The sequence below is a fragment of the Arvicola amphibius genome, chromosome 11, assembly GCF_903992535.2.
Source record: "Arvicola amphibius chromosome 11, mArvAmp1.2, whole genome shotgun sequence".
NCBI classification, from domain to species: Eukaryota; Metazoa; Chordata; class Mammalia; order Rodentia; family Cricetidae; genus Arvicola; species Arvicola amphibius.
The window spans coordinates 95,523,455-95,536,368 of NC_052057.2; the positions used below are offsets into that span (position 1 = coordinate 95,523,455).

Consider the following 12,914-nt stretch of genomic DNA (forward strand, 5'->3'; position numbering starts at 1 on the left):
CAAAGGAGCGAAAGGATTCAATTCCCGCCGCTCACAGGTGAGGGTTAGCTCCGCCCACCCTTGCTTTAAAAACCCTTTCAGTGGGCGGAGCTGCTTTCAATCTCTCAGATTAGGAAAATGAAGCGGACCTCGTTGTCGACGCGCTCCTGAGGGGGCGGGGTCGGCAGACTGGGCGCGAGCGGATTGGCTGGGGGCGTGGCCCTGAGGCTTGGCCCCGCCCAGGCCATCGCACGGATCCCTGCCCGAGTGTCGGGAGGGAGCTCTGGTCGCTCCCGCTTCGCAGCTATGGCGCCTCGGGGCCGCGCCCAGTCCTCAGTTGGCCGGCGGAGCCTCAGCCCTTTCCTCTGCTCGCTCCGACCGTGAGAACCCGGGTGGCTCCGAGGGAGCGGGGAACGCGGCCGGCGACGGGCACCATGAGTAGCGGCCGGCCCCGCGAGGCGGACAGCCCGAGGCGGCGCGGCACCTGCTGAGAGAAAAGAGGGAGCGGCCCGGCGCGGCGAGCGGCTGAGGTGTGGCGGAGGCTGGTCCGCGCCTCGGCCATGTCGCTGCTCTGCGTGCGTGGTGAGTGCGCGGCCGGCGGGACCCGAGTCTCCCGCGCCTGCCCCACGCGCTTCTCGGAGCGTCCGGGCACCGCCTCTCCCGAACTTCACTCCTCGTGCGTCCCGGGGTGGGTGCCCAGGAAGGGGATGAGTTCCTCGTCCCGGGTAAACATTCGGCGAGTTCCCCCCCTCTCTTTGACCTCCCTTCTACAGTGGACTGCTGCTCTTCATTCTGACAGCCGGTGACAGTGTTGGCTGGCTTGTCGGGTGCTGTAAACAGTAGACGGGGTCCAAAGAGAGTGGCTTCGTTAGGGGACCGCCAGCCTGTCCGGAGCCGGCAGCCTCGCCTTCTTCCCCCTGCTCTGGGAAAGTATTGGGCTGGAAGCGGCTTCTCTTTGATCGCTCTGGCCGTGTTAGTGGTACAGCTGTCACGTCCCTTAAATTTATTTCTTGATTTGCATCTTACTCTTGTCTGGCTCCTTCCCTTGTCTAGGCTGAGATTATTTTTGCATAACGCTTTGAGGAAGGATATGCTGCCCTCTCTGCTTTGGGAGCAAAGCAAGGCGATATGGTTTATTGTAGTTTAGCTTCTGTCCCTTTCTCTGAGGGCACTTGATCCATCCAGGAAGGGATGTGTGTTTGTGAGTGATTTTTGTTGGTAACAAACAGTATTGTTATGTAGCCCAGGTTGGTTTTGAACTCATTGTGTAGCTCAGGCTGCTTTGGAAGTCGTGATCTAACCGCCTCACCTCCTGGGATTACAGGAAGCTTTGGAGTTTAAGTCGTATGAGGTACAGTGCCCTGGTTGGACGTAGATCTGTGTGAGTAGAGTGTATTCCGAGAGCCAGACTCCGTAAACGTTTTGAATGAATGCAAGAACCGTGATTTTAGAGAGATTATCAGGTCAGAAAGAGTAGGGGCTGGATGACTGAATTTGATCTTGAGAAGCTCAAGCTAGAAGCCAGTCGTGTCTGTGAACAAAATAGTGTGCTAAAGTGGCCTGTTGCGAGAGCACATTTACCCGCTAAGGCCTCCCCAGAGCCTTTTCCTGTCACTTTTTACGGGACAGCCAAGAGTTCATGTTGCTTTTGGCCGTCCAGATTAGAAGCATTGTTGTTTGTGAGCCCTCTGATTACAGGGCTTTCCCCAGCTGCTGGCAAATGGGGCCGCTTTGGGTTGTTCTCTTCCACTGTCTAGTAAAGCTGCGCTAACCCCAAATAGGATTTGGTTACTTCCGGGGATTATGAAGCATACAGTTTTTCTTCTTTAGTGGTTGATTTTTCATTAATGAGAATTTTGCTTTGGTTGTAGGAAGGCATTTTCCCGCAGCAGCTGGGAATCTATTTATTCCTTTAGATCCCTGCTGCCGTGTATCAGGGTTTGGGAGAGGTTGGGTTTGGGAATGCCTCTTGGACAGTTTATTAATTCCCTGCTGCCACACCATACAGAGCTAGACCTTATGAAAGACTCTGTAGGCAGGGGCATTTTAAAACCAGATATTTTCTATCTGAATTTAAATAAGTAGAGAAGCTGCTGTGGTTCTTGTTTGATTGTCTGGACATTCAGCTACCTAGTCTCTCACAGTCTCCAACCCCTCTGCCCCTTCTCCAGCTTTACTCTAGAGTCAGGTCCTCCTACATCCCACTTTCTTGGATTACAGGTTTGCACTACCGTACCTGGTTTGCTTCCTGCTTGTTTGCTGGGGTTTGAATTTGTGCCCTTGGCACGTTAGGCCTGAACTTAACCAAGGATCTAGACCCTTAGCTCCTCTGCTTTTTGAGAGAGGGAGTGGGCAGGGCAGAGTCTTACTTCATAGCCTAGGCTGACCTTGGTCTTCAGAGTTTTTCAGTTGTTGGTGTGAGCTATTACACCTGACAAAAACTAAGTTTTATACAGTGACATTCCTTGCATTATATTCTGTCAGCTGGAATTTGTATTTTTGTTGCCTTTTTATTTTTTGAGATAATGTTTCATTTTGTAGTCCACAATAGCCTACATAACTCATTATGTAGCCCTGGCTGGGTTTGAACTGGTGGTGACTGGTGGTGATCCTCCTGCCTTAGTCTTCTAAATACTGGGATTTGCTATACCTCATCACATACACATTTAATTCCAGAATTTGGGAGGTAGAGACAGGCAGGTCTCTGAGTTTCGGGCCAGCCTGGTCTACATAATGAATTCCCTGCCTGCTGTGGCTACTTAGTGAGACCTTCTCTCTAAAATAAGCAAACAAAACCACAACAAATCCACAAATAAATGCTGGGATTATAGACATATGCCCACCCAGCACCCCTCACTGGGAGGAGCAATGTTACTTATTGTCTGAGAGCATACTATCTAGTGATACTTTTTTAATAACTCAATTTCAATTCATCATGGAGTGGAATTGGGTTAAAAACTTTTCAGTCTGGCATGGTGGCACATGTCTTTAATTGGAAGGCTGAGGTAGTTGGACCTCTGAGTTTGAGGTCACCCTGGTTTACAAAGCAAGTTTCAGGACAGCAGGGCTACACAGAAGAACCCTGTCTCCAAGAGAGAAAAAAAGAGAGAAAGGAAAAAAAAGAAACTTTTCATGTATTTAAATTCAAACTGTAGTTAGCGATATATAAATTGGTAAATTGTGTTTTTTTACTGTTTTGCCTTTGCCTTTATTAATTTATTTGAGACAGTGCCTCTACTTCCAGCCTCTACCTCCTAAGTGCTGGCCAAATTGGCTTTGACCCTTCAATCATGTCTCATTTCCCACAGGTTAAAGACTCTCAGTATCTTGATTCCTGTGTTCTCTCTCATATGCTTATCTTTTAATTTTTATTATATTAGTATGTGTATGAATGTTTTGTCTGCATGTATGTTTGTGTACCACATGTGTGCCTGATGCTGTGGGAGACCAGAAGAGGCCTTGGATCCCAATGGAACTGGTGTTATAGATGGCTGTAAGTTACTATGTGGGACCTGGAATCGAATCCTTGTCCTTTGGAAGAGTAGCTAGTGCTCTTAACTGATGAGCTATCTCCTCAGTCCCTAAAAAGTATTTATTTAGAGTGTGCATATGTGTATGTTCATGCCTTTTGTGGAGGTCAAATGACAACTAGCTGGAGTCAGTTCTTGCCTCCCACCATCTGGGTCTGGAGATGGAAGTCTGGTTATTAGTTTTGGCAGCAAGTGCCTTTGCTTAGTAAGGCCTTGGCTGGCCCTAGCTCTCCTTTTCATATATGTGTTCTTTTTAAGAATGTATTTTAACTTATGTGTATATACGTATGTCTGTATGGGGGTATGTCCCCAGAGTCCAGAATGACAGTTGGATGCTGGAGCTTGAGTTTCAGGAGGGTGAGACACCCCTGTGTGGGTGCAGGCAACTGAATTCAGGTCCTCTACAAGAGCTACAGTATGTGCTCTTAGCTGCTGCAGCATCTCTTCAGAGATGACACTTTTACCAGCACTAACTTTGTTCATTCCTGCATCTACTTTGTTCTGTGCTGGTACCCTCTAAAAGACTTATATCTCCTATTTATCTAAAATACTTCCTTTCACAGTTCAAAGCCTGCCTTTGTTGAAAACTTCCTCAGTCCTCAGTGACCTTTTTCTCCTTTAAACCTTAGAGAACTTGTGGTCTGGGCAGCAGCACTAATTTGGATGTGAATCATGTACTCTGGCATTGGTCTTGTATTATTACACTTAAGGTGACCTGAACAGAGAGACAGCATTGGTCAGATCAAACTGGAATTGTCTTGATCTGGAATAACCCCTTGTAAGAGGCACAATGAAAAACTAGATTGAGGGAATTATTGTTATTATTGAAGAGGAGATTGGTTAGACTAATGAACAGTGTAGAAGCCATTTGAATAACACAGAAAGTTTAATTCTGAGTAGATATAAGATGGAAAGTTTCATAATAACAGATGGAAAATAGTTTAAAAGGTTTTCTAGATCACTTTATCAATAAAAGAATAGAACCAAGATAAATGGGTTAGTGGTTTAAATGATAGGATTTTGTCAGGTGGTGGCTCGTTCCTGTAATCTTAGCACTTGAGAAGCAGAGACAGAAAGATCAGGAGTTCATGACTAGCCTAACAGTTCTGTGAGAGCTTTTGTCAGAAGACCAAATATAAACAAATAACTAATAACTAATAAATTGTAGGAAATTTAATTATAGCTTAACATAAAGAAAACCTTTATGCTAAGGGCTGGGGTTATAGCTGAGTGGTTGAGCTGCCTCCCAGGTCCAGCTCCTGGATTTGATCCCTAACACCACAAAAATGAACACAAACCCCAAAAGAAGAACGTTGACAGTTAGGGTTTTTGTTGAGAAAGAAATATAATAGCCCACTATGAGAACTACTGTATATTGTAAGCAGTAAGTGAGGCAATTGAGGAGTGTCCTAAAAAGAGGTCATCCTTTGGGTAGGGGGTTAGTTTTAGTTGTTTTTTTTTTTTGAAATTTTTCTTTTTTTAAAAAAAAGTCTTATTTTATATACCAATTCCAGTTCCCTCTCCCTCCTGTCCTCCTGCTCCCCCAGCCTTCTCCCCACCCCACCCTCCATCCACTCCTCAGAGAGGGTGAGGCCTACCATGGGGAGTCAACAAAGTCTATCACATCACTTTGAGGCAGGACCAAGACCCTCCCCCTGTATCTAGGCTGAGCAGGGTATTCCTCCATAGGAATCATATGCCACCAACCTTGGTGGAAGGTGAGAACAGACTGAACTCTGGCCTCCACATGTGCCTGTGGCATGTGTACCTCCTACAAGGAAACAAATATATATACATAATAAAGTTTAAAAACTTCTATTCTTCTAAGTGTGACTTGTGATTTATCCATTCTTTTCTGTTTTAAAAATCATTGGTTATTTTGATGTGTATGTATCTGTGCCTACATGAGTTTATGTGTATCTTGTGTGTGTAGAAGTCCAAGAAGAGAACATCAGATTCCTGCAACTGGAGTAATAGATGGTTGTGAGCCACTATGTAATGCTGGGAACCAAACCCAATCTTCTGCAGTAAGTACCACTGAGCCATTTCTCCAGGCTCTCTCTCATAAAAATATAAATATGAATATATATACACATATGAAATATATATAATATATATCATAATATAGGACAAATTATAAATATAATTTAAAAATTGGAAACATGTACAGTGTAGTGCATCTGTGTCACTTCTGTCTCAAACATACAAAATAGATGAATAATAAATGCTTTTAAAAATTTGTGCTTGGTACTGAGAGGAGCTCAGTGACAGAGTTCCTCTCTGTTTCCCCAAGGCTGTGGAGTCATCTGTGTACCACAATTTTTCACATATTGCACAAGTATTGTTTTCATTTTTAAAGTAAAACAATGGTTTTAGTAATGTTAAGTGAACATAGTTGATTTATGTTGCAACTTGCCTTTAAATAGCTTATGATTTATTGTCACTAATTAGTTACCCAATTAATTTAATGGGAAACGCGTAGGTTAACTTTGATGGCTCAAATATTTATAGGACATTTATAATCATCGTGTCCATTCTACTCAGAGATGCCCTGAGGATAAATTTTGGTTTCTAGCCACTCTGGCAAAGTAGGAATGATTTTAATGTTTTAGGCATAAGAATAGATTGATAAAACATTTCTCTTACTTTTCCTTGACAGTGTTGTCATCTGCTTCATCTAGTTTGTTTCTTTCCATCACATTAGAATTCTGGTAATCCCTGTCTTTATAAGTAGAGTAGTTACCGGATTCCTTTTACTTAACCAAGTCACCAGGAAGTTGACGCTGCCTCGTCCTTTCCAGGCACCAGGACAGGGCCAGCTTCCTCTAATATGGCTCATGTCATAAACTGTGTAAGCAGTACGTTCTCTAACTTCTTAGGTTTATTTGCTTGTTTTGTGATAGTCTCATGTTCTTAAGGCTAGTCCTAAAGTCCTGATCCTCCTGCTTCCAATTTCCAAATATTGGGATTCTAGGTGTGTGTCATCACTTTGGTTTAATTTCTTTGTTTATAAAATTATGGTTTCTCTAAGATTCGGGCTTTTCAGGCAAATATGCTAAAGATATGTATAAAATGTATTCCAAACCTAAAGAATTATGTTTTAGCTGAATTTTCAAATCTTATTTACCTGTGCTGTGTGTTTCAGACTTACTTTTCTATAAGTTTGTTTAAAGTTTGGGCTGTGTATCATTTGTAAATATTTGTTGAATACCATCTCTGTGCTTGCTTATGATAGAAATTTGTATTAGATAAGAGGCCATTGACTCTACATGGGTTTTAAAAATAAGTCCTTAGCTGAGTGTGGTAGTGAATGCCAGTAGATAAAGGCAGGAAGACCAAAGACTGCCTAAGCTACATAGCAAGTTCCTGTCTCAAAACAAAAACAGCAGTCTCTGAAATGTCTCAGAAGTTAAAAGTGCTTTGCTGTGCAAGTCTGATGACCATGGCTCTGAATCTGACTCCTGGAACCTGTGGTAGAAAGAAAGAACTGAGTCCCAAAGTTGTCCTCTTATGCACACATACATAACAATGATAAGTAAAATAAAAGTAAAATAAACATTTAAAAATAAAGATGAAAATGTCTATAAATTCAAAGACTATTCTTTTAAAATCTGAGTTAGGATGAGCAAAATAATGTATTTTTTCCTGTACTGTATTGTCTTTTAAAAGCTTGTTTTGTTCTGTTTTCAGTGCTGAAGATTGAACTTGAATCCTTACTCCAAGTGCTCTACCACTGAACTACATTTTCAGCCCTCTTTTCTAATTTTATGTTTGTTTTTGTTTTTGCAACAAGGTTGGCATGTAGAGTGCTAAGATTATACACATATGCAACCTGGGAGGTGTCACACAGATGCTTCCACTTAATGCATATTACAGTAGTGCACTATGCTGTATTCACTGTGCGAATATACCATGGTTTTCTGGATGTACTTATTAGCCTGGTGACAGTGTAGATTGGATGAGGTGGGCAAGTTACTGAAACTAGTTAAGTTAAAACAGGAGTAATTTAGGTTGTCTGTAAAGTTTCTTCTGCTCTCACTGTGTTGCCCAATATGGTTCAGGACGTTCAGTAGTCTGCTTCAACTTCAGGAATTACAGTTGAGTAGCAGCATATCCACATTTTTTTCTTTTTTGCTATACTGTACATTGAACCCAGGGCCTCACACATGGTAGCTATGTAATTTATCACCTCAACCCTTTCTAATCTTAAAAGATGTATCTTACATGTGAGTGCTTTGCCATTTTATTAGCATATGTTGACTATACAGAATAATGGGCGTCATGTTTTTCATCATTTGGAGTCTCCGTTATTTTTCTTCTCCCACCTTAGCTAATCCCTGTAGCCTTCGTTCTACTTTCATGCTTTTGTTGTTGTTAAGTTACCCAATGAGGATCATCAGGATCACTTATAGTAGCCCATATACCCTACCAGTGATTATACCATTGAAGAAAATACACTGCCCCCCCATCAACTGCTAAATTTAAAACTGAAGGAGGAGGGATTGTGTCCTATGAGCCGCTCCTCCTTCTATGACAGAATGTTGACAGGTAGATCTAGTGCAGATAATCATAGCTGCTATTAAGTTCAAGAGTTCAGTACCATGTCATGTGTGGAAGTCAAGTGTTTCACACCACTCCCCAACTTCTTTTGGTTTTTGTTTATTTTTTGCCCCTTCTGTGATATTCCTTGAGCCTTTAAGGAAGTGAAATAGATATTACATTTATGGATTCATTTGTTCTTCCTTTGACCACTATGAATTTCTTCAATCACTGAGAATTTCTGCAGAAAGAAGTTTGTATGGCCAAAGCTGACAGCTTCATGAATATGTAGGCATAAATATAATTATTTAGAAGGCAATTCAACAGGCCCTATTTTAACCTAAAAAAAATCTTCCTTGAGACTGGGTCTTGCTAAATTGTCCAGGTTGGCCTTAAACTTGTGATCCTTCTGCCTCAGCTTTTTACATAATTGGGATTACATTTATTTATTTGAAACATGGTCTCACTGTGTAGATGGACCTTGAACTCCTCATCCTCCTGCCTCAGTCTCTTGAGTAGCTAGATTACAGCCCTTACTCCTGGTCTGTAGGTATAATGATGAGATTTGAACTATCATAGAAAAACTGTGAAATCTATCACTCCCATCTCCTATTTCCCACCTCCCACTTAGTCTCACGTCACACAAGCTGGCCTTGAACTCAGTACATAGCTGAAAATGGCCTTGAACTACTGATCTTTCTGCCTCCTTCTCCCCAGTGCTGCAATTATAGGCATACTCCATTTTTGTTCCTCCCTTTTAAGATTTATTTATTAATTTATATGGGTGTCTGCATGTATATCTGCCTACCAGATGAGGGCATCTGATCTCATGGGACTATAGTTACAGATAGTTGTGAGCCACCATGTGGGTGCTGGCAATTGAACTTAGATTCTCTGGAAGAGTAGTCAGTGCTCTTAACCATTGAATAATCTCTCAGGCCGCTATTTATATAGTTTTTAAGACAAGGTCTTACTGTATAGCTTTGACTTAGTAGTTCTGGCTGTCCTGGAACTCACTCTATAGACCAGACTGGCCTTGAACTCACAGAAATCCTCCTGCCTTTACCTTCCAAGTGCTGAGATTAAAGGCACGTACCACCTTGCACAACCCTGATTTAGCATGTGTTGTTCCTCTGCCCTGACAGGATTTCTCTGTGTAACAGCTCTGGCTGTCCTGGAAATCTCTCTGTAGACTAAACTGGCCTCGAACTCACTGAGATCCGCCTGCTTCTGCCTCCTGAGTGCTGGGATTAAAGGCGTGAGCCACTATTGCCTGCCCTGACTTACATTTTTAAAAGATGAATTTAGTGTTGTGTGTGTATGTGTATATGCATGAGTGTGGGTATGTGAGCGTGTGTTTGGAGGCTAGATGTGATATTTATCTCCTGCTGGTATTTATCAGGAGGGCTGTCTGCCTTATTTTCTGAGTTGATTGCTGATACCTGGGATTCACTTACTAGGCTTGCCTGGTTGGTCAGCAAGTCCTATGGATTCTCCTGTCTCTGCTTCTCCAGTACTGGGATTGCATGGCTTTTTTATGTGGGTGCTGGGGATCAAATTCAAGTCTCCATATATACATAGCAAGTACTTTTTAGTAGATTTTCTCCCCCCATACCCTCATAGGTTTCTCTGCCAGCACAGTAAGCCAGATCAAGCCAAATTGAAAAAATATAACAAGTTTATTCCAGGTGTGTTCTCCAGGCCCAGAGATCAAGGAAGCTGCACCCACAAATGAAATAGGTTGTAGGCAAGGGGTGATGACATGTCCACCACAAGCTGGGTTTGTGCCAAGTATAGTCAAAAACTGGGTGCTTTAGATGGGGGCTTGGGTGGCAACTTAAGGGGAGGAAGCTGCAGTAGCCACTAAGAATGGAGAACTGGGCTTGGTGCCTTTCCTTTGTTCAGAGACTCTCTGAGAGGTGGGGTTTAGAGAGAGAGAGAGAGAGAGAGACAGACAGACAGACACAGAGAGAGAGACAAAAAGACAGGAATGGGGCTTTCTAGATCATGCAGGGGTGAACTGGAGGTTCCAACCCAACACTTTACAGACTGGCTTTTTTTTTTTTTTGCTTGATTTTAAGAGTCTATTTTTTTATGTATGTGTTGATTTGCTGGTACAGGTGCATACAGTTGCCCATGGCGACCAGAAGGGGGTGTCAGATACCTTGGAGCTGGAGTTACAGATAGCTTGAGTCCTTTGCAAGAGCAGCAAGCACTCTTAAACACAGAGCCATCTCTCCAGGGCTCCTGGCTTACTTTTTAAATAGCACTTTAAATTTATTTATTGTGATGTTGGAGGCCATTCTTACACATGTTACATAAGAGCTCTTCACTGACCAATTGGTGGTGATGCACTGACCTTTAATTCCAGCACTTGGGAGGCAGAGGCAGGAGAATTTCTATGAGTTCAAGGCTAGCCTGGTCTATAGAAAAGAGTTCCAGGACAGCCAGGGCTACACAAAGAAACACTGTCTTAGAAGAAAAAAAAAGAGAGAGAGATTTACTACTGGGCCATATTTCCAGGAGCTTGTCCCCCCCTTCCTTGTGCCTTTTGAAAATGGTATCACTTGTAGCTTAAGCTCTCCTGGAACTCAAATTCGCTGTAATCCTTCTGTCTTAGCTCCTGAAGTATTAAGATTACAGGTGTGAGCTACCACACCTAGCTTTGTAAAATTTACCTTTTAAAGAGCTTTACAAACCTTCCCTTTGTACACACTGTCTAGATGTAGCTGCCTGAGGAAGGCTCCTGGCCATCTTTGCATTCTGCTTTCTTGTGATCCTTTCTGTGATTCCTGGGAAATGCAATCAAAATTTAGTCACTAGGTACATTTCTTTTTCTTTTTTTTAAAAATATTTATTTATATATTATGTATACAATATTCTGTCTGTGTGTATGCCTGCTGGCCAGAAGAGGGCACCATACCTCATTACAGATGGTTGTGAGCCACCATGTGGTTGCTGGGAATTGAACTCAGGACCTTTGGAAGAGGAGGCAATGCTCTTAACCTCTGAGCCATCTCTCCAGCCTTTTTTTTTTTTTTTTTTTTTTTTTTTTTTTTGTGTTTCGAGACAGGGTTTCTCTGTAGCTTTGGAGCCTGTCCCGGAACTAGCTCTTGTAGACCAGGCTGGTCTCGAACTCACAGAGATCCGCCTGCCTCTGCCTCCCGAGTGCTGGGATTAAAGGCGTGCGCCACCACCGCCCGGCTCATTTCTTTTTCTTGAGACAATATCTCATGTACCACAGGTTAGCCTTCACTATGCAGTTAAGGATGGCCTTGAATTTCCGATCTCCTGCCTTAACCTCCTGAGTGTTGTTATTACAGGCATGTGCCGACCACCTTGCTGGTTATGTAGCATTCGGGGTTGAATCCTAAACTGCATGCATAGATAAGTACTTGAACAGCTGAGCTACATTCCTGTCCTCATGTTTAAGTTAATAACAACCTTTAGTTATTATTTAGTGAAAGTGCAATATTCTTTCTCAAGTCTACAAAAGCAGTTCTCCTAGTTAGCTTCAGCTGTCAACTTGACATAGCCCAGGATTATCTGAAGGAGTCTCAATTGAGGGATTGCCTTGATCAAATTAGGCCATGTACAAGTTTGTGCTACATTTTAAAAAATGATTTATTTTTATTTTACATGCATTTGTGTTTTGTCTGCATATATATCTGTGTGAGGGTGTTGGGTCCACTGGAATTGTAGTAATACACAGTTGTGAGCTACCATGTGGATGCTGGAATTGAACCCAGGTCCTCTGGAAGAGCAGCCAGTGTTCTTAACCACTGAGCCATCTCCCCATCCCCAATGTGCTGCACTTTTTGATTGTCAGTTGATAAAGGAAGGGCCAGCTCACTGTGTGAGGGCTTCTGGGCTGTACAGGAAAGTTAACTGAACAGACACTGAAAAGCAAGCTATTAAGTAGCCTACCTCTGGTCTCTGCTTCAGTTTTCCCCTACTTTTCTCAAAGATGTACTGTGGCTTGGAAGCTTAAGATGAAATAAACTCTTTTCCCCTTAAATTGCTTTTGGTCAGAGTGGATTATCTAGCAACAGAAGATTCAATGGAACAGCAGCTATCTACGGGATGTGTAGGAGAGGTCCATAGGTTAAAGGAAAAAGAAATGTGAGAGTCTCTTTCTGTGTTGGTGAGTTCCACAGTGATTAAGTGCTTACTTGGTGTTGTGATCAAGACATTTAGGCTTTCTTGCAGTTGTTTTTTTTTGATGTAGACAATACTGCCTTGTAAATGATGCTGAGAAGAAAGAGGTTAGAGGGCAGTGAATGAGGAAGATGTGCTTAGCAACCATGAAGAGGCTGGCATTTGGACACTGGGAAGATAAATACTTGTATATAATTTGAACTGAGTCCTAAATAAGGGGGGAGGGAATTAATAAAAAGAGAAAAACAGGAAACCAAAATACTGCCAGGTAACCTTTAGGACAGGGAACTCTAAGAAGTAGTGATCAGAGGGTAGAGATGAATGATAGTGATTGAATATTAAGAAAAATAAAGAGGTCATTGGGTTTTAGAAATAGAGCAGTTTCAATAATGTGAGGGCAGCACCATATTCCAGGAGTTGAGCATTTGGGAAGCGAAGACATAGAATGAGCAAGTGTAGGCTAGTCAGAAGTTTTGTGATGAAAAGAATGGTTCAGAATAGTCTTAAGAATGAAGGAATTTTAGTGTTTGGAGCCTGAAGGGAAGGACTCAAGAGCTGAGGACTTAGTCTACTGGTAGAGGGCTTGCTTAGCATGCACAAGGCCTTGGAGATTGATTCTCAGTGCCTTAAGAAAACAAAGGGCAAAATCACAATGAGGTGAGAATAGGATTGATGGTAATTGATTTTTTTCTTTTTTTTAGATTTATT

At 42.5% G+C, this 12,914-nt stretch overlaps 1 protein-coding gene across 3 annotated transcripts in view; it reads left to right on the plus strand.

Moving 5' to 3' along the window:
• Positions 1-234: 234 nt before the first annotated feature.
• Positions 235-12,914, plus strand: part of Unc13b (unc-13 homolog B) — a 200,813-nt gene continuing 188,133 nt past the window's right edge. For all 3 annotated transcript variants that reach the window (XM_038347211.2, XM_038347208.2, XM_038347212.2), the window contains exon 1: positions 235-561. In XM_038347211.2, coding sequence (XP_038203139.1) covers positions 540-561 — 22 coding nt within the window. In that variant the 5' untranslated portion in view covers positions 235-539. The remainder of the gene's footprint in view (positions 562-12,914) is intronic.